Source organism: Globicephala melas, chromosome 20 (genome assembly GCF_963455315.2).
Source record: "Globicephala melas chromosome 20, mGloMel1.2, whole genome shotgun sequence".
Lineage (NCBI taxonomy): Eukaryota > Metazoa > Chordata > Mammalia > Artiodactyla > Delphinidae > Globicephala > Globicephala melas.
Window position 1 is genome coordinate 13592254 of NC_083333.1, and position 26732 is coordinate 13618985.

The 26732-nt window shown below is 50.4% G+C and overlaps 1 protein-coding gene and 1 non-coding gene across 8 annotated transcripts in view; one reads left to right on the forward strand and one right to left on the reverse strand.

The window, feature by feature from the left end:
• GAS7 (growth arrest specific 7) overlaps positions 1–26732 on the reverse strand; it is a 200447-nt gene that overhangs the window by 46011 nt on the left and 127704 nt on the right. For all 7 annotated transcript variants that reach the window (XM_030861414.2, XM_060290881.1, XM_060290879.1 and 4 more), the window contains 2 exons: positions 11568–11648; positions 748–833 (listed from right to left, as the gene is read on the reverse strand). In XM_030861414.2, the coding sequence (XP_030717274.1) occupies positions 748–833; positions 11568–11648 (167 nt within the window). The remainder of the gene's footprint in view (positions 1–747; positions 834–11567; positions 11649–26732) is intronic.
• TRNAL-UAA (transfer RNA leucine (anticodon UAA)) lies at positions 15640–15712 on the forward strand. Its single transcript has one exon. It is a non-coding gene; the product is annotated as a tRNA-Leu (tRNA).

Here is a 26732-nt window from a genome sequence, read left to right on the forward strand (position 1 = left end):
GGAGGGAGACACAAGAGGGAAGAGATATGGGAACCTATGTATAACTGATTCACTTTGTTATGAAGCAGAAACTAACACACCATTGTAAAGCAATTATACTCCAATAAAGATGTAAAAAAACAAACAAAAAATAAATAAAAAACACCCTCCCATGTCCTTCCACATCGTAGCTGTCCCTCTGTTAGATGATTAAATGTGGTAAAATGTCTGACTCAGTTTCCTCCTGGGTGAAGTCAGACGGTGGGAAAAGGGCGTGCAGAAAAGGAAAATGGCCGGCCTCACCCATGTTCTTAAAGCGGTGGGAAATCTGGACTCTGTATTAGGAATCCAGACAGCAGGATGGAACCTTCTGCCCCAAGAACAGTTATAATCCCATCACCATCACCCCATCAAAACCATCCTCAACTTCTAGGGCCTTCCCTGGCGGTCCAGTGGTTAGGACTCTGTGCTTCCACTGCAGGGGGCACAGTTTCGATCCCTGGTCGGAGAACTGAGATCCCTCGTGCCATCTGGTGCAGCCAAAAAAACCACTGAAAAATCAATCTTCAACTTCTACAGAAAACCAAACCACAATCGCCTGCTCTCCCACATCACGGTACGCTGGAATGACCCAGAGACCGACCACTTTCTACCTGGGGCAGGACTGGGCTGTAGCCACCTGGACCCCCAGGGCATCCCCATCCTAAATGACACCTCCCTGGGCCTGCCTAAATGGCTGCCCCTACATCCCGGAACAGGACCCCTTACCTGGGAATCACCGGTGGATTTTCGGACACTCATGTGGGCAGTCTCAGGAGGGTGCGCTGGGGTCCCTGACGTGTGGTATCCATTCACTGCGGGGACAGAAACACCGCTCAGATGCTGCACTGGCCACAGGCAGGCCCCTCCGACCTTGCGGACCACAGGGGCAGCTGCAGCCCCTTCTCCCCCCTCACTGCCTGGTTCTGAGGGGTCATGCATGGCCAGGACCACCTCTTAGGATCTCATCCGTATCTGCCGAGCCGGAGGCGGGTTGAGAGCATCTCTCTAATCCCCAGCACCCAGCTACCTATCTCTTGGGGGACCGAGTTTCTTTGCCAACCAGAGAAGAAAAAGAAAGATGCTTAGTAGGAGGCGAGGCCATCACAGTCCAACAGCCATCGCTGAAAAGACCTCATCAGCTGTGGTCGCCGGTGCTGGTCAAGGGTCCAATCTCTCTGCAGAGTCAGAGGGCCCCACCCACAGCTTCCTACAAATCCTGTCCCCGCCCCGTCCCCAAGGACCTTCTCGCCCTCACCCACTGTAACATAACTATAATGGAAAGAGAACGGGCTTCACTGGTTTCCATGAAATTTGGTTTTGCCATTTAATAGCCAGGGGATCATATGACATCCTTCTCGAGTCCCAGTTTTCCTAAAGTCTAAAAAAAAAAAAAAATTCAAGCCTCTAAAACTCTATCCCTATGACACTCACTCATGCTCCCAACACGAGCTGATACACCTGCCCTTCAAGGGGGGGATGGGAAGCTCTGGTCTGTAGCATTTGCCAATTTCTGTGGCCTCAAGGCTCCCATCGGGGCTGATCTGAAGCCCCCGACGCTGCTGCCGGGTCCTGACATCACACGTACACACCGCAGCCCATGCATCCTCAGTTCCCAGAGGTGGCACTGCCCTCTCACGGATATAGTTACATGAGCCTCAGCTTCTGTATCTGGAAAATGGGGACAGTTCTACCTAGTCTCTGCCTACTTTGTTGGGACGAAAATCCAACGAGACAATAACTGCAAAAGAGATCTGTGAAGTTATAGAGTACTTCATGAACAGAGAGGGGAAGGCTGGAGAGAGGGAAGGCCACTGCTTCGGCTCCTAAATCTCCTGGCCTTGAACCCCAAGCCTGCACTGATCTCTGGACACCAGGAAAGCATGCCTTCCTCATGCCCCAGGCTTGGAGGATTTGCTACAACACAGACAACTGCAGGTCGGCCTGGAGAAAGATGCAGAGACCCATGTCCAGCTCTTGGTGGTTCCTGCTGACACCACCCTGCAGGGAGGGAGGAGGTGACGGTGAGGCCGAAATTACTACCACCTGCCCATTCACAGAGCAAGGGCTGCGGGCAAGCAATGGGGTATGAAGGTCACCCCAGGCAGAACCTTTTTCATGCTGGGGAGTGCCCCCCATTCTCCCCCAGTTGCAGCGAAAAATCCAGGGCCACCTGTGAACAGAGGCGCACTCAGCAGATTCTTGTGGGTAGCTGGGTTTCTCCCGATCTGCCCGTTGGCCGGACACTCCGGAAGAAGGGTGGGCACAGACACACCAGGACAACAAAACACCGGCCACAGAGCTGGCCCCCAGGGCAGTGGCTTTTAGGGACACAAGGAGAAACAACAAATTAACCCCACGTGGCCAGCCATGCTCCTGGTCTACACCCAGGGCCCTCAAGAGGCTGCTCAGCTGCTGATTCTATCCAGGAATCCTCTAGGGAAAAGGGGGGTGAGGAGGGAGGGCCAGGATTCCAAGGGCATCAGAGAAGCTGTGGCTGCCGAGGGGAATCTACTCAGGTCAGCGCAGGCCACGCCAGGAAGGGCACTAGACTGCTGATATACAACCCACAAGGCAGGCAAAACATTGGAGAAATCTCCCTTATCAAGGAGCATAGCGCTGAAACAGATAAAACACAGATGCTGGAGAACCTAAAGACAACAGTAGGAAATCTTAATATACTGCTTTCAGTCTAGGACTGATTCGTGGCCAAAAGTCAGGATGTGGAATATCTGAGTAATTTAATTTAAAAGGCTGATTGAACTAGATGGAGTAAACATCATACCTTATAAACAGAGATGATATCTTTTACCAAGAATCCATGCAACATAAAAAAAAAAGTGTTGGGCCTATTTAAGCCACAAATAAAGTATTGATAAATTACAAAAGGCCTAAATAACACAAGGCACATTCTTTGACCAGAAAGCAATAAAAGTAGATACTAATAATGAAAGGACAGAATATACAAGGTCCTCATCCCCCCCCCGCCCCGACTCCCAAACACTTGAAAATTTAAGAAAATACCCTCTTAAATAATCTCAGGTCCAAGAGGAATTTAAAACTATAATTACACGATATTTTGAAAATAATGAAGAAGAACCTATCAAAACAAATGGGATAGGGCCTGAATTATATTTGGAGGAACATTCATAGCCTTAATTATTTCATTACCAAAGCCAAGAGGATAAAAAGAAACAGACTAAACATTCAACTTAAGAAATTAGAAAAAAAAATTTTAAGCCAATAAAATAAATCAAAGGAAAACATGAGAAAAGGATATAAATATGGTAAGAGAAATTAATGAATTAGGAGACAGGATAACATTTGCAACCCTGGCTGGTTCAGGGCAGGTCAGTCGCGAGGGGGAGTAGAGACTAACGGTGATTAAAAAAGGCAGATCAGCCTAATTTGAGAGTGAGAGGAAACACAAATGCTTAGAATCAGGAATTAGAGAGCAAACATACACATGGCAAACAGACTTGAGTTTTTTTTTTTTAATGTAAGAGCATATTATTTATAATTCTATGCTAATAAATACAAAACTTTCCATACGATTCAAATGATCAAAATGGTTTCAAAGGATACCAGAAACATCAAAATGAGTAAAACCTTTGAAAAATGACCTCCCCTCCAAAAGGCACCAGACCCAGATGGTTTTACAGGCAAAGTGGTTCAAACTCTTCAAAGAAATACATAGGCCCAGACTGCACAGTACAGAAACACCTGGTGAGTTTCCCAGTTTATTATACAAAGCCAGCATCGCCCTGACCCTAAAATCTATCGACAACCAAAAAAATGCGACCACAGTTCAGTTGATTACGAAAATGGAATACGTAAGTTCTTACCTGAACAGGCCTTAGTTTAGAACCAGTCACTACCTTTGATGGTGCTGGGTCCCTCTAACCCAGGGTGGTCCCCATCTTCTTGAGGGCAGAGGCTGCCCTTCCGACCCCCGTCCTCTCCTTCCACAGCACCTCAAAAAGTGCACCCTCAACACACCCTTCTCTTATTTGCAGCCTCTCCCAGCCTGGCGGCCCCCATGCTAACGGCTGCTGGGAACCATCTAACGCAGTGGCATTTGCCCCTAATCCATCCTCTTGTTCTCACTTCAGTTCTGGTCTGTCAGCTGTTGGCTAATTACCGCTCATGTCAAAACAATTACTGGGAAAGAAAAACTAATTTTCCATTCAACCATTTCTCCCCATACAGCAGCTCTCCCCTGACACCCTGTCTCCCTGCACTTTATACTTCAACAGTTCCGGCACCTTTGGAAAAGTCCTCTGTTGGGATCTGAACAGTTACAGCTCACCCACGACGGTCCCAATGGGCACTCCCACATCGCTGGGCCCTCAGCTTACTGAGGGTGAGACCCAAACAAACAAGGCCAGAGGTGGGTGCTGTAGAGGCCTCCAGCCTCCCAGGGGAAAAGATAAAATAAAATATGGTCAAGGATCACTCATAATCATAAGGACCATAATTCAGTTGGGGATACAAGAAAAAAACGTAAAATCCCAAATTCAGCTGTTTTTAAGATAAGAAAAGAGAACAGAAAGCTCTATCTAGTAACTTCAGTAAGTTCAAATATAAAAACACACACGTACACATTTCATTCCTCTTTATGGGCAGTTAAACAGACAAAGAGAGGGCTTGGGAGATACATAATGAGAGAAGGCGTCAGATATTTGGTAGAAAGGAGAAGTCATTTGCTGGGGGCGGGGGGGATAAAAAACGGAAAATAAGAAGACCAACAGAGAGTTGCCAGCATCTTTCGCTGCCCAGACCTCACCCTCCCTACAGCTCTGACCCCATCGCCCAGCTCCAATCCGCCCTGTAAGACAGTCCATCCTCCAAGCCCCACTGTCTAGGTTCTGTTCTCTAAAAACTCCAAAGACAAGACTTTCTTCTTCCAAACAAGAAAATCAGCTCTGGGCACCTTCCTTCTGCCTCCTGTGGGTCCAGCCTCATCTCCCTTCTCTCTGGAAGAGACGAGTAACTTCCTTCCTCAACTCGAAGAAACCTGGGAGCTCCAGGGCCCTTGTTCTGGAAATCCTTCTTCCCTCCCTGCTACGACATTTAAGCCTGGCGGAACGGAGCCCCTCCCCAGGCATGTGATGCGACAACCACCAATTCTGCAGGACGTTCCTTACAAGTGTTCTGCAGTGACAGTAAAGGGCAGAGTCTGATGGCCCAAAGAGTCTGGGACAAATGCCCCCGTTGCTCAGATTCAACTTGGTTTCTTTACAGAAGGCCTTTTAAAATATGCTGACAGGCTCTGTGAATCTCAGTCAAGGAAGCAGTGTGGTAGTCCACACTTACATAGACAAAGAACCCAGATGGGGGCGGGAAAAGCAGGGGGTACTGTGGAACCCACTTTGGGAAATGCAGCCGGGTTTGTTGGAAAGCACGTTTCGAAGTCAGGCTACCAAGGCAAACACCGGAGCCAGATCTGTACTCGGCATCTCTGAAGGCACAATAGGCACCGTCTCTGCCTCACTGCCCCACCACGCCCTGTGGGGCCTTGGAAGGATGCTCTATGTCGTCTTCACCTTCCCAGGTGTGCGCTGCACCTGCCGGGGTCTGCTCAGGGGAGTGGTTTTACATTTATAGTCTTCTGGTCTGGAAACCCTTCTGGGTCTTGAAATTTCTGTCTGGCTACCCAATCCCTGCTGCCTCCCTGGTTGTCTAAGATGTAAACTGTATTCCCCCAAAGAGAACTCACAATACCTGTGTGCGTGGTGGGTGTGAAGAGCTGGAAACCTGCATCTATTATTCTCCAGGGCGTCAAAGGTTCAACAGGGCCTGTAAGGGCCCCTGGGGCCTCAGCCAACAGGCACATGTTCCTAAAGGGAAAGGCGGCCCCCTATGGCCTTCCCTGGGGTCAACAGTGATTCCTAGTTGAGGGCCATGGCAGCCACCCTGGGCCTGGTAACTTGCTAATTCTGCAGTAGGTGAGAGTCCCTGTTGGCTCCTAGGTGGGAGTAGCCGGGGCTTCCTGATCTGGAGAAGAAAGTGTGTGGGTGAGGGCCCTGGGTTCTGGAGCCCCTTTCCTGGGGAGCTCTGCTCAGGGGAAGTACAGCTGTCTGTCTGCACAGACTCCAGACTCAAAGGCAGGCCCTCCCTGACCGACATCAGAACTCACTCCCCTGTGACCTGGCTTCCCTGGAGGCAGGCTGTTTCTCCAAGCATGAGCCCTCAGCGGAGTCAGGCCCCAGGCCAGGCAAAGCCAGCCTAGGAACCCAGGTTTCCCCGACGTCCCCACTCCCAGGGGAACTCAGCAAACTGAGATAGATTTCCTCCATCCCAAAGGGAAACACAAATGCAAACGTAATGCACGTCCAGGCCCAGAAGCTCAGAAAGGATCTTACTCTCCACACCTGCCCAGCCCGGTGTGATGGGGCAGCTGTTAGTCACAGGTCGCTATTCAAATTCTAACAAGTGAAATTTAAATAGAATCTAAATGCAGGGTGGTACCCAGGATGGGATCCTAGAACAGAAGGAGGACAATACTGGAAGAATTGATGCAATTGAATGAAATCTAGTTTAGTTAATAAGACTGTACCACAATGATTTCTTAGTTTTGACAACTGGACCGCGGTGATGTAAAACGTTAACGTTAGAGGAAACTGAGTAAAGGGTATATAAGAACTCTCTGTACTGTCTTCACAATTTTTTTGTAAACCTAAAATTATTCCAAAATTTGAAAAGTACTTAGTTAAATAAAATTAAAAATTCATTCCTCAGGCAGAGTAGACACATCCACTGGTCAGTGGCTACCATACTGGATGGTGTAGATGTACAACATTTCTGTTAGCGCAGAAAGTTCTAGGGGACAGAACTGGTCTATGGTGTCATCTGGTGTGACCCAGTAACGCATAACATGAAAATCCCAGAACCTCATTTTTCACTCGTATTTTCTTTCCATATGTCTGTTACTATTTCTCTCCATATAAATCATTACTGTTACAGTGTATGTTAAACCGGCCCAAAGAAGGTTTTTAACACGTGCTGAATAGAGCCTTCGGTATTCTGTCTGGGTTTCAAGTTGACTTACGTAGACCTTCCCCAGGAAGCTGGCATTAAATGACTCCACTAAAGTTACTGAACAAACACAGGTCCCACTGTGATCTGAGAGGAAGCCACGTAGGGAAAGTCCTGGGCCCAGTGCTGACCCCAACATGCAGAGAGTGGAATCCCATTTGTGGGGGCACTGGCTGTGTTTCCAGATCTCTCTCCCCAGCTGGTAACCTGGCTGGCTGTGCTTCAGGCATCTGACAAACCTGCACTGAGAAGAACGAACCGGTCCTGTTCATGGGTGGCCCTTCCAACTCTCTCCAGAAGCTCGACTCAAAAGTAACCCTGAGCCCCATGGGTAAACCCTCCACCCCTCTGCCGCCTCAAAGGGGACCTGCCTAAGCCTGGCTTGGCTGGGTTCATTTGTGGTTCCCGCCCACGTTCTTTTTGACCTGTTTGTCCCTGATCTTCAGGAACGACCATATGGGATGCTTGTGGTGAATACATGTGGTCCAGTTTTCCTTCCACATCGTCCTTACCACTACCCCCCCCCACCTCCTTGCAGGGACCCCCCAACCCCACCACTGCTAACCAACTGCTTCAAGAAGGCGGCTTCCCAGGAAGACAAGACACTTCCACTGCATTTCACTCTCACCCCCATCCCAACCATCACGCTCAGAATGAAATCCCAACACCTTCCTCTGGTCCCTGCTGACTCCCCTCCCCTCATCGCCTACCACGTTCCCTCTTGTCCCCCACCCCCCAGCCACAGCAGTCTGCTTTCTGTTCTCAAACATGCCAAGGTCACTCCTGCCCCAGGGCCTTTGCACTAGCTGTTCCTTGGCCTAGAACACTCCACCACCACCCCACACACATACTGTCTTCTCCGTGTCTTTAAAGCTTTGACCGAAACATCACTTCCTCACTGAGGCCATCCCTCACGCCCCAGTCACACACTCTGTCCTGCTGCCCATGCAACGAACATCTGACGTATTCCATGTCTGCCTGTTTGTCCAACTCTGCCACTAGAATGTAGGTTCCCGGGAGCAGGGACCACCCAAGGACTGGCTTGTCTATGGCTGTATCCCCAGTACTGAGAACAATGTCTGGCATATTTTTTGAATGAAAAGGTTTGCAAGTCCACCACTGTTGCTTTGCAGAAGCAGAAGCAGAACAAAAGAGGCTGAGATTCAGGGCCCTGAGTGGTCTGCAGGCAAGGTGCCCACAGCCCCGGGAGCCCAAGGACGGGGACAGTCAGTTTTTGAAGCTACCGCATGTCTTCATCAAGTCTATTTCTCTCCCCACAATAAAATTCAATCTCCTGAAAGCTGCTTCTAAAACTGAAGGAAAGAATGGCTGGAAAAATTCTAGCACTCTCCTGTAGAGAGAAATACCAACACAGTTATTCTTCTATTCTTTAGACAGAAGGTTCAGTTCAAAAACCAGAAAAGATGATGTCAAAATACCTCGGATCCTGCTATACCCTCACAGGTGGGTTCTCTTCGCTTCCATCCCAGAGGGTGGATGGAGAGTTGACACGTGTGTTCATGCCCCAGGGTAGAGAGGGCCACAAATCATAACCACGGAGGGCTGGACAGGACCTCAGCCGTGGTCTTCCTCCCATTTACAAATGGACAAAGTGAGGCCTGGCAAAGGAGAAGGGGTGTGCCCGAGGCCCCTGTCTAAGGAGTTGCAATTTCACAAACCTAGGACATCACTGACTGTTAGAGGCACCCTTATTTTAAGTACTGCTGAGAAAGAAAAAAAAGATGCTTCCAATTAGACTAGGATACACCATTGATTTCCAAGATGTTAAAACTGGGAAACAAAACGTGGGTCTGAGAGTCAACGAGCTGGGGTCCTGAATGTCTTGCGGCCGCTTCTCACTGTCATGGGTTGTCGTCCATCATCCGACAGAGAGCAGTGCTGAGCCGGGGTTCTGAGTCCTTCTAGAACAGAGCTTCTAACCCCGGCGCTGCTGACGAGCACGGCTGGACGGCCCTTTACTGGGGGGCTGTGCCGTCCCGTGCGTTGTAGGGCGTTCGGCAGCATCCCTGGCCTCTACCCACTAGACGCCTGTAGCTCTTCCCCCCACTGGTGACAACCACGAATGTCCCCTGAAGGCAAAATCGCCCCCGAGTGGACAACCAGAGCCAGGGAGCCTTAACAAGTATGTACGCGTGACGCAGACAAACACACACAAGGACAGAAGCACCAAGTTAAACGGGGGCTTCAGCTCAGGCCTTCTCTGAGCTGATGTGTGCTCTCCAAAGGGAAGAGAGTAGACAGGATTTCCAACTGTCTGTGACTACAAAGCCCTTTCTCACAGAGAAATGGACAGACTTGGGATCCCAGGGACGTGGGAAGCAGGTGCCCTCGGGCCCTGGGGGTCCACCTAAGTCTGTCCGATGCCTTGGCCACCTTGGCAATTCTCATCCCCGGATCTGACCCTCTCCACCATCTCCTGCCTTTCTCGGCCCCTCAAGAGTCCCGGCACCCAGCGCAGTGCTGGGTTATAGTGGCTCTCGTGCTAGACGTGAAGGCAGGAATTTGTCACGCCGGGGCCTCTGGGCTGGTGACCTGAGCCAGCTTCTTTCAGTCCTTCTGGGGGATGGCCCCACCAAGAGGATGCTGCTGGGGCCAGTGACAGTGACAGCAGGCTTTGGAGAGGTGACCCCGCTGACCCAGAGGGCAAGTTCCCTAACCAGCCCCAGCAGCCCCGTGTAGCAAGCCGTGCAGGGTGGCAGGCTGGGCCATTGTCACCTGTCATCTCACACGACCCAGCCTCCCACTGCCTGTGTCCTGCTCCGTGGACCCCCTCTGGCCGGAAAAGACAGCTGGGTTTTCTTTCTAGCGTCTGGGTGGCCTGGAGCCAGCCAGGATAGAGGGCCACACCTCACATTATTCACACTACCATTTCTATTGTTAAAAAAAAAATCACAAGAACAGCAACAAAAGACAAGGCAGCGTGCCAGGAAATGCTATTGTCATATGACAGCTAGGAAGGCCGAATGGCCCCATTTCTGAGGACTTGGTCTGAGAATGCAGCACTGGCTGCATACTTAGGAAACCGGGAGGAAATGCCCCATTTCCCTGCACCACAGGGGGTTCCTTTTTAAAAAATTTAATGAAAAAAATGTGTGTGTGTGTGTGTGTGTGTGTGTATACATGCATATACACACACACAAATATAAACAAAAACTTTTAAAAGTCTAGAAGAACTTTCCGTGGGAAGCATCCCCCCAGTCCCCTCTCCCAGACCTCAGTTAATTCTCCAGGTCTGTTCTGCCACCACTGGGGTTCTGAGTTCTGTGGCTGGCAATCTTCACAGCCCTAAATAACGTGCTTGGATCCCACTTTGATTTCTCAGTGGTGGAGGAGATTGAAAGACACTCCACTGGGAAAGGTGAGGCCTGACCCACTCACACTGGGCACGGCTCCCTTCCCAATCCAGGGTTTAAGAGTCCTCTTACAACTTTCAGCTCTTCCTTTGGTTTCCTGTGATGCGTTCGGTAAATTATTCCTGTTCCGAGAAGGGTACGGGGCTCTCATCTCCCCTCCCCTCCACGTGAGCAGGGGATGTCACTGCTGCTTTTGCCCAACCCCCCTCCCCCAGCCCATGCCTCCCCTCCTCTGTCCCACACTGTCAATGCTACTGATGTTCAAATTCCAGGTCTACACACCCCGTTTGTGAATTCACTCAAAGCTGAGGCCAGGCTCCATTTGGAGACGGAGGAGTCCACAAAAGAAAAGGAGAGACAGAGTCCCCACCTCAGGGAGCTTACAGTCTGGGGTGGGAGAGTGACAACCAACAGGGAGGAGTACTCAGGACAGTGCAACAGCAGGAAGCGGGGATCCAGAGTGATGGGAGAGGACTGTAAATTGAGCCATCAAGGAAGGCTTCTCAGAGGAGGTGACATTTAATGCAAGGTCTAATCCACAAGAAGTCAGAAGGTGTTCTCCCCACTGGTATGTCCTGCAACCCACCTCCTCGGATTCCAGAATGAGATGTATCCTGAGAGTAATAACCCCTCCACCTATTACAGGAATGTCTACCTTGACCACCTCTGCTTCATTACCTATGCTGATGGAGAACTCATATCCTTGCAAGGAATCCATTTGCTTTCCAGACATTCTGTTTGAAAGCTGCCCTGTAAACACCTGCCTCCTTAACTCCTATTCCTTGAGGCCTTCGGGAACCACGTGGACCGAGTCTGCCCCCGGTTTGGGTCCCTACACTGGCAGACAGCTAAGAGCTCTGACGCTTCACCTCACCCAGCCATGCCCTGCCACCTCCCTGAGCACCTGAGAGCGAGTGAGAGGGACCAGAGCTGCTGCCGGCACTACTAGAGTGTTGCCATCCCACGGGGCAACAGGCTACGGGGCCTCCAAGCCCTCTAGACCCCTCCCCAGGTTTGGCCCGTACGATCCGCAGGCAGGTTTCAGACCCAGGCTCCAGAGCCGTGGCCTCCCCCTTGAAGGTGTGTGTGGTTCCCAGCCGGCCCCCAGGGTGCCCCGAAGTAGTGCGTGGACGGTACCTGTCAGAGGCAGAGAGCTTCTGTGAGGGCCAGGGCTGGCTGGAATCCCAGGAGAACTGCTGGGACGCTCCCAGGTGGTCTCTGGTCAAAGAAAGAAAAAAACACAATCGCGCTGAGAATTTGCTAGGGCAGAAGCTCCAAGTGTCACAGAGCAGAACTGGGCCACCTCCCTCCCTAAACCCGGGAAGCAGGGGTCCGCCTTCTGCTCCCATATCCATCTCCTCTCCTGCCCTCCCATGACAACAAAGTTTCTCTCTGCTGGGGACCTTTCTCCATGCAGCTGGGACCAAAAGGAGGTGGCCTTCTGGCTGGGATCCTGGGAAACAGCCCCCATTGTCCCTCTCCTCCTGTGAGGCTGCCAACTCATGCATCTCCACTTCGGTCCCTCGTCCTGGAACCCCAGCTGTCAACCGGGCATCACTCCCCAAATGCCCACTGTCATCTGAAACCCCAAAGCCCAGGGGAAGGAGCCCTGGCCGGGGGTCTGTACAGAGACCTGGGTGATTGGGGGTGACTTCCTTCCTGGTTCTGCAACTCCACGTCTCGTGTGAATTACAGCTGCTGTGTCTGATTGAACACTTCTCTCTTCCAATATCCAGCCAGAAATAACGCTAAGATTGCAGCTATACGATCATCCCCCAAACGCTACTCTACCCATCTCACTGCTGTGAGCAGAGACTTCTCATAAAATTGTCTAGTGATAAAAATAATACTTTCTCACTACGTACAACGTGATGATGTAGAAAGAAGTGCAAAGAAGAAAAAGTATCATCCGTAGTCCCACAGCGCGGAGGTCGTCACTAAACATTTGGGCACCTGTGTGCTGATTTGTTTTCTAGGCCTATGTACATCTTTGGAACAAAACAAAATCATACTGTACATTCTTTTCACCTATGGACTTCTGTGGGTATCTTTCCAAAACCATTAAAAGGGCCGGAGAGCACAGGGGTTAGGATCTATTAACAGCAGTGAGTCTAGAGCCAGATGTCTGGGTTTGAATCCCAGCTCTGCCTCTCACCACAAGTTTAACCTTGACCAAGCTAATCGTCCCCTTGGTTTCCACCTCTGTAAAATGAGATCGATAATGGCAGCTGTTGTGTTCATGCCAAATTCCCATTTATAAGCTTTTAGCATCAAGTTATTTTTAAAGTTAGTCCAATATATGGATATGACACTATTTAGTCCAAAATTCTCTTACTGAAAATTCAATTGTCTCAAATATTTAAAGCAAAAACGAACACAATCTTTCAATGGCTTCTGTGAATTAAGATTCGAGAGAACTGGGGTTTGCCCTCAGTTCCGACTCTTATCTGCTGTGCAGCCCTGGGCAAGTCACGCTACTTCTCTGGTCCTCCAATTCTTCATCTAAAATGAAAGGGTCGGGCTGACTGGTCCTTTAGGCCCCAATACTCTTGCCCTCCAGCTTTGATTGGTGGTCTCAAAACCTTAAGATCTACTGTTTGGGTTTTAGGATCTTACGGCTCTAGGAGTCGGGTGGTAATACGGTCCCTGCATGTCTTAAGGGAGAGAAAAAGGAGGGTGAGCAAAAGGCAAGCAGCAGGGAGGATGTGACCAGGAACAAGAGAGCAGAGGGGTCTTCCAGGAGGGGTGACCAGAGGGCAGCCTCCCTGGAGGAGGAGGGACGCTTGGGCGGTGCTGAGAGCACCAAGACTTGGAGAATCTATATAAAGACCACCAGACTGCTCAGAGGCCAAGGGCAGTGGAAAGCATCCTAGGCCTGGCCGCTCAGGAGCTGAGTGACCTTTGGAAGCCATCTAACCCTGTGTTTTGTTTTTCTCAACTGTACAATGGGGATAAAAATGGTACCTAATTAGGGCTGTAATAGCATGACATGGGTTAGTACATGGAAGGTGCTTTGGGTGACAGGGGCACACAGTAAGTGCTTTATCAGAGTTAAATAAAGCAAACAGACTAGCGAGGCTGGATGTAGAAATGGGGGGGAATTCAGATGAGAAAGAAGCCTTCCTACAAAGTGAGCTGGGCTCCAGCAGAGACCAGACGCGGCCTGCAGCCTCCATCTCCTCCCTAAAGAGGCCTCTCTTCCGTCCGCTGGATCGGCCCCACCTGGAGGCCACACTGCTGTCTCCACATCCACAGCGCCCAGCTCAGGCTCTCCCCTCCAACGCAGCCCCCTGGGGCTCAGGGGACCAACCTCCACGGCTTCACCAGCTCCTCCCGGGTCCCACCACCCACATGCAATCAGTTCCCGGGGCCTGGAGGTGCCCCTCCATCACTTTCCTCACCTCCTCTCCACCTCACCCCTAACGTGTCTCCCCACTCAGGGTCAGCGCGCACCTGGAGAACCCCTTGCGCCTCCTTTCCAACATGGCACAGAGAACAAAGTCCAAGCTTTGTCATCCCCACGCCCACCTCTCCGCCAGCGAGGCTCCAGCACAGCAACCTTGTCTGTCTGTCCAGACTGACTCCCACTGACCTCACTCCAGCCCAGGTAACTCACTTGCTGGTCTCGGAACATGTCTTTGCTCTGATTTTTACACACCCTCACCACCTCCTGCCCCCACCATCCCTGGATGTCAGGATCGTGTTCGTTTGCCAAGTTCCAACTAAAACGCCTCTTCCTCCATGCAGCCTTCCCAGCGGACTGCGGGAGAAGGCTCTGAAATCACAGGGAGATGCTGCCTGCAGTCAGAACCATGCTCTAGTTGCTGGGGCACGAAGGAAGGCCCCTTGCCCTGTATTCGCTGGCCTGGGTCACTCACAGGCCCTCAGAGGCGGGAATCTCTTCTCCTGTATTGCATCTCTCTATCCAACCTCCGCCAGGACTCCATCAGGGACGATGCAGATGCCTGAAGGGTTCCGCCCAGCCCACCTCCTGGTCTTAGCCAGCTCTGGTCAGTCCAAAGTACAAAGCCACTGTGAGCCTGGGGCAGGCCAGGCGGACATCTGGAGAGAGCCCCCGGGGCTCTGGCTGAGTGACCTCATCGGCAGCAGGAAAAATCACCCCAGATGACCACACCACACACAGGCAGGAAACCATTTCCAGGTCTTTTTCAATAAAAGACTCCCTAATCTATTTACAGCACACCAGGCTCCCCGATAGCGCCAAAGCAAAACTGAAGTGGCAGCTCGGGGCTCAGGCTACCCTGGATTGAGGCCCCCTTGCATTCTCTGGGCTTCCAGCCTGGGGTGCTAGGTCATTCCAGGTGACCACCCAGACTGCTAACAGTCACTGCCATGCAGGCCCCAAAGGCTCTGGGTGGGGGGTGGGGGCCAGTGAGGACAGAGCGGAAGGAGCGAAACCCGTGTTTGGAAAGCCTCTGACCGTCCAACCCAATTCAGGAGAAACACATTGTTTCCTAAAGGCAACTCTAACTCAACTCGAACCTCTTCCGCTGAAAACAGGGGAGACAGATACACACACAAATGAGCTGACTGCTGACCGTGGATCAAATCGGACCAAGGGAGGTTGCTATTCTAGCCACCCATGTGAGAAGCCAGAAATTTCCATTTCCCCATCAGTGGATTACAGTGCCTGCCCATGTAGAATAAAACTTCTAAAGAGAGAGTATAGTTGAAAGGTGGAAAGTGATGTCAATGTGATTTCAGAGCACAGACGCCCCTTCCTTAAAATAAGAATAATTATTATTATAATTATTTTTAAAAAACAGTAAGCAAGGCAGGAGTTATTAACTTTAGAGTCACTTGTAGACTTCGTTTCCCTTTGTTAAAACTACATCCTTCATGCTTTGCAAGGTACGAGCTTGCACTGGGAAAGTCAGTGAGCCCCTGGACCTCATCTGCCTTGGGGGAATCTGTGAGCCTTGTCCCCCACCCTTTTCCCCCTCCCCTTCCCACACTCTGCCCCACCCACCAGTGGACTCCTGGATCATGATTGGTCAGTTTTCTTGGTTGAGTAGTAGCTCTCTGCTGCCCCCACTGGCTATCAGGTGAAATAACCACAGGTACCAGCCTAGGAGGAACTGGGTTCTTGGGTCCTGATCACGCACACCCCGGATGCCCTTGGCAGGGACAGAGCATGTGGAAACAGAAGGACGCAAAAGCTCCTCGCAAACACTCTTTTGCAGGGAATTCCCTGGCGGTCCAGTGCTTAGGACTCTGCACTTAAACTGCAGAGGGCCCGGGTTCGAGCCCTGGTCAGGGAACTAAGATCCTGCAAGCCATGTGGTGTGGCCAAGAAAACTTTCACAATCGCAAGAAGTGGACATGCCTCCAAAACTAGGACTTTAAAGCACCTCTGTCAAAACTGAAAAAGGAAGCAGGTACAAAATTTTTAAAATGACATCAAAGAACTGAAACACAGGATTAACAAATTCCATGGAAACTGGAGATATGTAGAATACTGTACCTAACTGAATAAAATATAGCCTTGTACATTTAAACAAACAAACGAAAAAACACAACACCCTCTTGGAGGGGCATGAACTGCTCTGCAGGATCGTCTAGGTCTGATCACCAGCGGGAGGGCTTCTGAGCCTGGGCCAGACCCTGAGTCTCAGGCAGCCCAGAAGGGTTGCAACACGGCCACTGGCCCCAGAATCTAGTCTATTTCCTGAGCTTCAGCAAACATGGACCCCAGGCTGGGAGACCTGAGGTCTTCAGCAGGAAATGCTGGCTGGAGTCAAGCCTGGGGGGTGGGGATGGGGGTAAGTAGGTGGCAGCTAACACCCCACCAACTCCCAGCCTTCAGGCAGCACACACGGCCCTGGGGTGCTCCCCTGAGCACTGCGGGAGAGGAGAGCTGGGGACACCAGGACTCCACTGGCACAAGAAAGACAAGAAGTGGAAAGGAACCTGGACCGGGTGTTTAAAACACCCCTCAAATATTCTGAGGCAGCCTAGAGATGTTCCTAAGAGCTCAGGTGTCACACAGACAGAGGTTCGAATCCCAGCTCCACCCCTTACTACTCGGCCTCGGTTTCCTCACTGTAAAGTGGGGATGACACGACTGCAGCCTCGTGGTCCTGGGATGCACGGTCAGTGGGCACATACAGCTTCCAGCACAGTCTCGGAGACAGAGGAAGCCCTCAAACACATTAAACAACAACACTAATAATATGAATGAAACAAAACCCTCTGCATTCCTTCCTTCCTCTTTCCTCCTCTCTGTTTCCCAACTTCCACCCCACCAGCTGCCTCCCTGCCCCACCCTCCTCTTCCTGCCTTCACAGAACACAGCTCCCAAAGGGAGAGGGAGGGCACGGCTCCCTCTCGGGGGCTGGGGGGAAGAGATGCTAGAAGGTCTTCGTTAGCATGTCTGAGCTGCAGGGGGGTCCCCGCACAGCAGCCCACAGAACACTTATGCAACCCTGTGATCCAGGCGGGGCAGGGGCCCTGACGCCCGCTCTACAGATGATACAGAGGCTGGTGATGCCAATGGATGCCAACGGTCAGTGCCCTGGCCGTTGGATATTGGCCTGAGTCAAGCTTCGGACTGGCTCCAGCTGGCACAAAGGGCCTGCAAGAGTAGGGTGGGGAGCTCCCAGAGAAATTCTAGTAGGGAGGGTGGTCCGCCTGGAACACCCCGAGCCTGTCCTTCAACCCCTTTAGGATCCCCGACATACCAACCTCCTCATAGGGTGCGGACTCGGTCAAACACACCGGGAACCCCTGAACGTGGGCTGGGGAATGATGAGGGCTGATGCAACACAGGAAAAAGGGGGTCGTGTCACTGAGCCAGCAAGTATGGGCAGCTGACTGCCAGCTCACAGATATTACAAGCCCTGCTGTATGGCTGAGAAAACTGTAGATGGGTCCCCAGAAGGAAATCTTATCACATCAAAGCCTGAACACTCAGGACCCAGACCCTAAGCACAGCTATTAAGCAAAGCTCCAGGTCTGTTTCCCAAACTTGGTCTCTCCTCAGGATCATTCGATCTGAAGCTACAGATTCCCAGACCTTGCGCCCGAAGACTCTGCTTTGGCAGGTCTTGGGTGGAACCCAGAAGTCAGCATTTTAACAAGCAGGCTCAGGGGTTAACCAGATGTAAGAAAAACGGGTAGAGTCCATAGTAAACCATGATGGGAACCAGCCACAGAGGGAGAGGTACCTGGATGAGACAAAAAAACGCCAGGGGAGCGATCAGACACAGGATCAGGCATAGTACGAGGCAAGATGTGTGAGAGCAACGTAGGGGAACTTAAGGAACCCTCCAAAATGTCACGTCTACCCCAATGTTCTAAAAATATCAGGTTCATAACATCCGTCCCCAAGAGCCTCTGCTTTGACTTGTGGCTTTGTTATCTATTTTAGTGTCTGAGGGAGCCTTATGAATTACAGTGACTGTCACAAACCCTTTGGCACGACTGAGTCCTTAGGGTTTTATGCAATCCTGGTCCCAGGTGGTTGGCAGGGACAGAGCTGACAGGTCAGCGCCATCAGGATATTCTCAGCTGGAAATCTTATCAAATCAAAGCCCGGGACACTCACAGCCCTATGTGCTCTCCGCCAACATCATTTAGGTTTTCTGAGCCCTGTGAACAGGCACCAGGCTGGGGAGGGGCTCTGAGAGCTCACAGCGTCATCCCTGCCCTCAGGGAGCTGACGGCTGGGGAGCTGGATGAGGTCATCCTAAATCAGCTGTAACACCTGCTTTCAAATCCGATCCTCCCAGAGATGTGCTCTAAGGGCTGGGACTGTATCAGATAAATGTATCTCTGTCTCCCTGGTCCCCGGTACAGCAGGCACTCAATAGATGTTTGAGGAATGAATGGAGGCTCAATTCAAAGCACTGTCAGAAGCAAGTCTAGTTACATTGCCAATGGCTGGCTTTAAAGATGAGTGAGTGAGTGAGTGAGCGCGCGCGCGTGTGTGTGTGTGTGTGTGTGTGTGCGCGTGTGTAGATAAAAAGATAAACAGACAACAGAAAGACATAGAAGGGGCAGGGGGAGCAGACGGGTCACCAAATCCCTTCACATAGTATGAAGTAGACATCAAGCAAGCTGCTTAATCCAAAAAGAGCCCAGAACGTACAGGTGGGTCACAGGAAAACAACTGCAGATGACCAATAAGGAAGAAAAGATGCGGATTCTCACTCAAAATTGGAGAAGTGGGGCTTCCCCGGTGGCGCAGTGGTTGGGAGTCCGCCTGTCGATGCAGGGGACGTGGGTTCGCGCCCCGGTCTGGAAAGATCCCACATGCTGCGGAGCGGCTGGGTCCATGAGCCGTGGCCGCTGAGCCTGCGCGTCCAGAGCCTGTGTTCTGCAGCGGGAGCGGCCGCAGCGGTGAGAGGCCCGTGTACCGCAAAAAAAAAAAAAAAAATTGGAGAAGTGCAAATGAAGATGACAGGACACTATTTTTTTCACCCACTGGATCATTTTCTGCTAACTGGCTACTAAAGAAAAAAGGCAAGTCTGCAGAGAAAAATATGTATGAAACAGACCCAGAAATGGGCATAAGACATCAGGAGATCCCAGGAACCCAGGACAAACAACGCGCCTGATTTTCCTTCCGGTCCTTAAGCGGGGGCTTCTGTGAGATGCCCCATATCCTTCTAATAAAGGTCCTTTTTTCATAAGCTACTTTGGGTGGGCTTCTATTCCTATAACAAGGTACTCCCTGCCCTTGGACAATCCCCTACATGCACTGCCCTATAATGGTCAACGCCAGCCCCAAGGCCATTAGATCCACATCTGGAATCTCCTTCTGTGACCAAGCTGAATTGTGACTTCTGAAGTAGGACTTCCATAACTTCTCCTGGGAAAAAAATCACACCGCTCAACGGTTCAGAAGCTTCTCTACCCACGAAGTGGTATTTTCCACCCATACGTCACCTTTCTGTTTTGTTTTCTCAGAAACTCAGCATTTATGGACTTCAATCGCTCTGCACTGCTAATCCAGATTTAGAAGACTTTCCAGTAAAAGGCGTGACTTTACATTTTATAAATAATGCTCAAGATCACTGAGAGTGTTGCTTTTCACAAGCCAGAGGAAACTGTCAGAAAGAGCTCTGGTTATTCTGGGAAATAGGAATAGGCAATCATCTCCCTGAGGTGCGGCCGCAAAGGCACTTCCAAGGCCGCTGGATGCCCGAGGAAGGCCGGCCAGCCCCTGAGGCACAAAGAACCAACACTGGAAAACAGGTATAGAAATGCTGGGCAAAATGAGCTCTCCTCAAACATTAAGAAAGGGTATTCCGGGTAGAGAAGACTACACAAAATGGGGAAGGAATGGGTAGAGCTGAACGAAACAAGATTCCTTAGGAAAGTGCATGAGTAAGTTTAAAAAAGAAAAAAGCAAACAAAGAAAACCCTCTCTGCAAAGAAGCCTGAAAGCCTCATCCAATTAGGGAAATGCTAAAATGCTGGGGGCAGAGGCAGCCTCCTGCAACGTTAGAGCATAGGAGCCTCACCTGCAGGCCTGGTTAAACCACAGATTGCAGGGCACACCCCCAGAGGGTCAGATTCAGGAGGGCCAGGGTGGGGCCTGAGACAGCATTTCTAACAAATTCCCAGGTGATACTGACGCTGCTGGTCCAGGGACCCCACTTTGAGAACCACAGACGGAGAGAAAGACAGGACGAAGAGCATTCTCTGCAACAGTTCACCCTGCCTCCAGCGGTTGGAGGTAGGGCTATAAAAAATAATTTTTTTTTTGAAAGGTACAACAATCAAACCAAGCCACGAATTACTCCTGACTTGAAAGCATCCACTGCTCACCTCCTTTCCTCTGAACGGGTGTCGTTGGCTGAAAACTGCAGCAAATAGTCAAGTTGGCCCGAGAGATGCGGAGAGAGAAAAGTGAACCCCACGGGGCAGATGCTCTGAGAGAGCAAAGAAGAAATCCTCCGGGACCACAAATGTTTGGGCTGTTATGCACGCCTCTTGAGGATTTCCTCTCCATCCCTAAAGCCCGCTAACTAAGAAGGCTTCGCATTTGCACACCTGGTAAGAGGAATTCACGCTCTGTGCACGAGAGTTGAGCCAGCTGGGTGGGGACGCGGTGTCCAAAAGCACTGCGTGCTCCCTGGCCCCTTCTGTTCTATTTCCCAAGACTGTGCCCCTGTTCTGTCCTCTCCGTACGTTTTCTGCAGTGTCTCCCCCATCAGCACATGTTAATTTTACATACCGGCAGCAGAAAGCAAGTGAAGTCTCTATCCGTGGCAGAGAGGAAGAGAAGGGAGGGGGAGGAGGGGATGGGGGTCTCCTTGACTCCCAGCCCAGAACACACCTCCTTCTGTGGCAGAGATCACGTGGCCCGGCATCCCTGGATGCTCCTTTGCGCCATAGAGAAAAGACCGGGGGCCTTTCAGGCTCCAGTTTGTGCATCTCAGCCCCAGAAGGATCCCCAGAACACGAGACCACCTCTCCAGAGGAACCGAGGAGGGTGGGATGTCGTGCTGGGGAAGGCGAAGCAAGAGAGAACCTTGGTGCTCAGCTCCCATCCGCTCCTCTATTTCAGAGAAGCTAATTTTACCTACTTGTACAAGTAATACAGGTCCAAGGGAGAAAACACCGGAAAACGGCAAAGTCAAAAGAGAACATAAAAATCCTCCCTGATCCCACTGCTCAGGGAGAACCCCTGCGTACAAGTTATCTCCCTCCACATCTAAATGCAATGGTGTGTCATGAGAGTGGAGGGCACCCCAGGCAGCAGGAATCAGGGACAGAGGGAGGTGGTGGCCGGGAGCTGGGTCCTGTCTGCACGGCCACAGGGCTCTGTCTTTAGGAAATACAAAGCTTGAAAGGCTTTCCAAAGCAGCGCAACCTTCTCTTTTCAAGATGGGGGCTCAAGACCAGGATTGCTGGGAATGCACCTAGAATCTGGCTTAAACCGGAGATGAACATGACCTCCAGCCAAGTCCTCTCTGGTATGCTCAAGAGAAGCCTCACAAGTATCGGGAAATCAACTGCTTCATGAAGTGTCTCAATTCACACCGCTGTGCACCTGAAACTAACACAACATTGTAAATCAACTCTACTCCAATTAAAAAAAAAAAAAAAGGAGTGGGAAATCCACTTAAATGGGGAAGAGAAAACAAGTGTCTCTTTTCTGCAGCTCGTATTAAAGCTTTCCTGCACGCACATCTCTTGGAATTACTGGCGTTCTGGTACCCTGGCAGCTATCCTAAGCCGGAGCTCATACCTCACATTCGCTGATCGGCTGGCGATAGGTTGGCAACGTAACAGGAAGGCGGGCCACCCTTCCTGCTGCTGGTGCTAACTGCCCCGTAGGCCAGGTGTTCTGAGACACAGATGACAGATTGCTCCTGTCCACAGCATTGCGGAGGACAAAACACCGCTTGTTTGTTTTAGCAGTGCCCGAAGAGACCACAATGGCGTGTTACTCTGGGCGTGGGAAATGTATTGGTTTCCTGGGGCTGCCCTAACAAAATACCACGAACTAGGCAGCTTCGACTACGACAGAAATGTATTGCGTCACAGTTCTGGAGGCTGGAAGTCTGAGACCAAGGTGTCAGCAAGATCGCTTCCTTCTGAGAGCTTGTGAGCATCTGCTCTAGGCCTCTTCCCTGGCTTCTGGTGGCCTCGGTCATTCCGTGGCTCATAGATGGGCTCCCTTTGTGTCTTCACATCGTCTTCCCTCTGTGTGTGTCTGTCTCTGCATCCAAAACGCTTTTCGTAAGGATCCGACGTATTGGATGAGGGCCCAGCAAGCGCCGGGATCTTAACCTGATCGTCTGCAAAGACCCTATATCCAAGGTCACATTCAAGGGTCCTAGGGGTTAGGACTTAAACTTCCTTTGGTGGGGTCGGGGGGGACACAGTTCAAAAGGCTGCAGCTGGCTGGGAACAGTAGGAGGCAGGGATGGAGGTCACACTAACCTATGGAGTTGATCTGGGGAACAGAAAGTCTGGACAGAGGAGTCCAGGGATTCAGAAGCAGAGGGTCCGGGTCTGTGGCAGGGCCCAGAGGGGGAGCAAGGAACTGGACCACCAGGGACCAGGGGAAAACTAAGCCCCGGCCCTAGTACATGTCCTAGCAGGCAGCCACGCAGAGCACGAGTGCCGTCAGACTGGTTGTTCAAACAGTGAAAAATGTCTGTACCAGTTGGAAAACTGCTTCTGCTCCGACCTCCCTACCCCAAGTATCCCCAGTCCCCGAGACCGCCCCACCCCCATTAGATCCCCACAAGGGCCATTAAGGCTGAATGCCTGGGGAGCGGGCGGGGGGCAGAATCCCCTTCCAGCATGTTCTTCGCGCAGTCCATCCCTGTGCTGGACCGCTCGGTAACTTCCTCTGCTCTCACCCATTGCAGGGGCTATTCCTTCTCGGGCTGGGTACACAGGTGCTAATAAGCACAGCCGGCAAGAGGGCAGCGCATCACTCCACAGGAATGTCCAGGAGCCCCGCCAGGTACAAGGCCCAGCCCATGACCTTCCAAGGACAGCAAGACCCTTCAGGGGAGGCTCCCAGAGCCCCGTGCCCAGCCCAGCACCCCGCTGCCGGGGAGCGCACGCAATCAACACTCATCCCGCGCCACTAACTTCTCACCCCATCCTCCTCCCACACCTCTTGGAAGAGCACTGCCTACTCCGGAATCCATCTTGGACTGAAATTACAAAAAGGCTGTTCCTCAGCTCCGAGACCTTCCTCCAACAGTGAAGATCTGATCGCCGGGACGCCACGCCAGCTCTCCGTACGAGGCACGTTCCCCAGCAGTGGTGGGTGAGGAGCACGGCGGTGTGGCAACTCCCTGTTTTAGGATTTTAGAGCCGGAAGGGACCTGCAGAGGTCTGTTCAGGCAGGAAAGAAAATGGACTGCAACCCACGAGGAAAGTCTCCTTTAACAATCTCATCTCCACTGGGAGGCGTTCTCGAAGCCATTTGCATTGTGTTCGCCCACACCACCCCTGCAAGGAGCCATCCAAGTGCATAATGAGAGACGGGCACAGAGAAGGCATTGAGCAAACACTTGTGGCTTGATAATCCATTCACGTGGTCCTGGCCCACTCACTCATCAGAATATAACCTATGGATAATTTCCATTTTTGCCAGGAGTTCCACTGACTCCGTGGGACCCAACTCTTTAAACAGCATTGATGGCTATCTCTGTCCAGACCGCCCTTCCCTGTGGACCCCAGCTTCCTGCTGCGGCCACGTGCTCCCACTGCCCCACCCCCACCCCGCACACACACAGGCTTTACAGAAGCCCCCAAACGGCAATGCTTCCTGCACTAATAGGTCGGGTGCACATAAAAGCTCCAGGAATAAGGCAGAGTATGGGATGAGTCTGAAAGTTCTTCCTGAAGTGGACCGGTCAGTCCTTTCTCCCGATTCTTTCATCTCTTGCCTGGTCCCCTTTCATAATCTCTTATTTCCAAGTGCATTTATAAAATAGATTCCTGATTTTATGCCTAATGCTCATTTTCCCCTGCAATACTTGCTGTCAAGCCATGAGGCTATGTCCAAACACAGGTCAAAGCTCAAGGCCCCACGAGCACTGGACATGTAAGATGCTTGCATGAAGCAGACTCGAGTAGAAGAAAAGTCAGGAGTGGTGGCAACCTGCCCAGATCCACCGGTGGCGTTCAGGCAGGAAGGCGGGTCGCATGCGGCCATACCTCACAATTTTTCAAAAGGAGACAAGTATCTGGGTGGGTATGAAACATTTCCCAATTTTTCAATGTTGGCAACTCATTCAACATCTTTAAGGATGGTGAACACAAAATAAAATCCTTCTGTGGACAGCCTCTGGCCTCCAGACCATCCCCCGTGAGACATCGACTCTACCTGAATCTCTGCAGGACAGCTCACCTGGATCTAGAGGTCCTGACCCTGCCTTGCCCCACCGCCACCACAGGCACTACAACTGCCCTAGAAATGCAGTCATCACACACCAGAGTTCAACCCAAGCAAACGTCATTCCTTATGGATACACAGCTCACGATCACCTTGTACTTTTCTTGGCCTGTAATGAATACAGGTCGATCTAATGCCTGGAAAAGATCCTACCACTTTATATGGATGGACTAGCGTGACAGGGCTGGATTAGTCATTGGATACGATCCGATCCCACCACACTCACTAGGCCACTGGGCTCTGCAAAGTGATGATGAGGGCAAGGTGACCCTACACTGGTACGTATGTCCTAAGCAAAGCAGAGGCCAGCTAGGACATTCCGGGATAACGTTCTCCAGAGAAGAGAAATATGAAGGAAGAAAAACTTTACAGCTTTCTTACATCTCCAAGGCCTAGAACTCTTTCACTAGACTCCAAGTTCCTTGAAGGCAAGGATGGTGTTCAGATGTCTAGATGTCAGAGTGCTACAGAGAATGGGAAAATGAAAACAGTAGAAGCCCCAAAGCCTTTGACTTAGTTGCAGCTAGAAACAAAGTTGAAACCAGAGTTCATACGTCTTTTATTTTTTTAATGGCAAAAATACTGAGATTCAAAAAAAAATGTTTTTTGAGCTATTGACTCAAAAGCTGTGAAATGATAAGAACTGCCACTACATCCTGTTATGTAGACAAGAATAAAGGCTAGAGATATCTGCAAGTCTGCTACCCTGACAACACAAAAGTATAAACACAAGCCAGGTGAAGGGCCTTTCTTGGTATTTTATTCTCATTCTATATCCTGTCACTGTAAGATTGAGTTATTTGTCTTCAAGTCGTTTTTCCGCGAGATTCTACTTTAACGACAATGGTTTATGGTTATATAACCATAAACCATTTATTTAACCTTGGGACTATAATGCACGTTTACTTGTTCGAAGAAAATTGTATTTTCTCATTGAATGTCCACAAGAGAAAAACTGGATTTCAATGGACTCTTCAGCGTCAGAATATTTGATCCACTGACCATGCCATCATCAATCTGGTTGTCTCCTTAGACGTCAAAAACAGGTGGTGACTATCAGAAAACAATTAAAGATATAAAGCAGAAATTTTTACTCGCTCCAAATAGTAGATTCCAATTCAGTAGGTCTGCGGCAGGACCTGTGTGTCAATATTTTTAAACAAACTCCCCATGTGCTTCAATGCCCACCAAAGTTTGGGAATCGGGCAGAAGGAATGCCCAACTGAAGCATCAAAGGACTTGTTCTAGAAGGACACCAGGAAAGTCACCAACTCACCCACCTACCTCTATATGCCTGTTTTTATTGTGATATAACTCATATACCATGAAACTCACTCTCTAAAAGCATACATTACAGGGGTTTTTAGTATATTCACAGAGATGTGCAACCACCAACACTATCTAATTTTAGAACATTTTCATCACCTCAAAAGGACACCCCTTACCCGTGAGAAGTCACCCCTTCTCCCCAGTCCCTGGAACCACGAATCTACTATCTGGGTCTATGGATTTGCCTGTTCTAAGCATTTCACATAAATGGAATCACACAACATATGGCTTTGTGTGTGTGGCTTCTTTCACTTAGCACGATATTTTCAAGGCTCACCCATGCATGTTGCATGTATCCATTAGTACTTGCTCCCTTTTTATCGTTGAATAACTTCCCATTGCAGGGACAGACCACATTTTGTTTCGGATATTAATTTTGGTGGGGGGGGGGGCCCACACCGAGCAGCTTGTGGGATCTTAGTTCCCCAACCAGGGATTGAACGCAGGCCCTCGTGGGTAAGAGCGTGGAGTCCTAATCACTGGACCGCCAGGGAATTCCCAGACCACATTTTGTTTATCCACTCATTCGCTGATGGACGTTTGGGTTGTTTCTGGCCATCATGAATAATGCTGCTATGAACATTCATGTATAAATTTTTGTGTGGACACGTTTTCAGTTCTCTTGGGTAGATATCTAGGAGTGGAACTGCTGGGTCCTATGCCATACATTCTATTTTATTCCAGATCTGAACCACTTGCTGCTAACTGGAGACCCCACCTAACATCCAATGAGGAAAGTTCTTACACTGTTGACCAATAAGTTGTCTTTTTCAAAGTAACACTAGCAAACAATAAAATTCTGTCTGCTTTGTGTTTTGATTTTTATGGGACTTCAACTTCCTGGCAGCGTGAATGACTCTCTAACCCACCTCGCACCTGCCAAAATTCCAGGAGAATTTAAAACTGCTTAAAAACTGCTGAGAAATGAGAGATGTGTACTGAAATGTTACCTTAATATTACAGATTAAAATGAATTCTCTGGAAGGGAAAAACGCAACCCCACGGAAACAGATGAATAGTAAGATTTAAGGGCTCACAGCTTCCCATTAAGAAAGAGTCCATGAAAGAAAAATAAT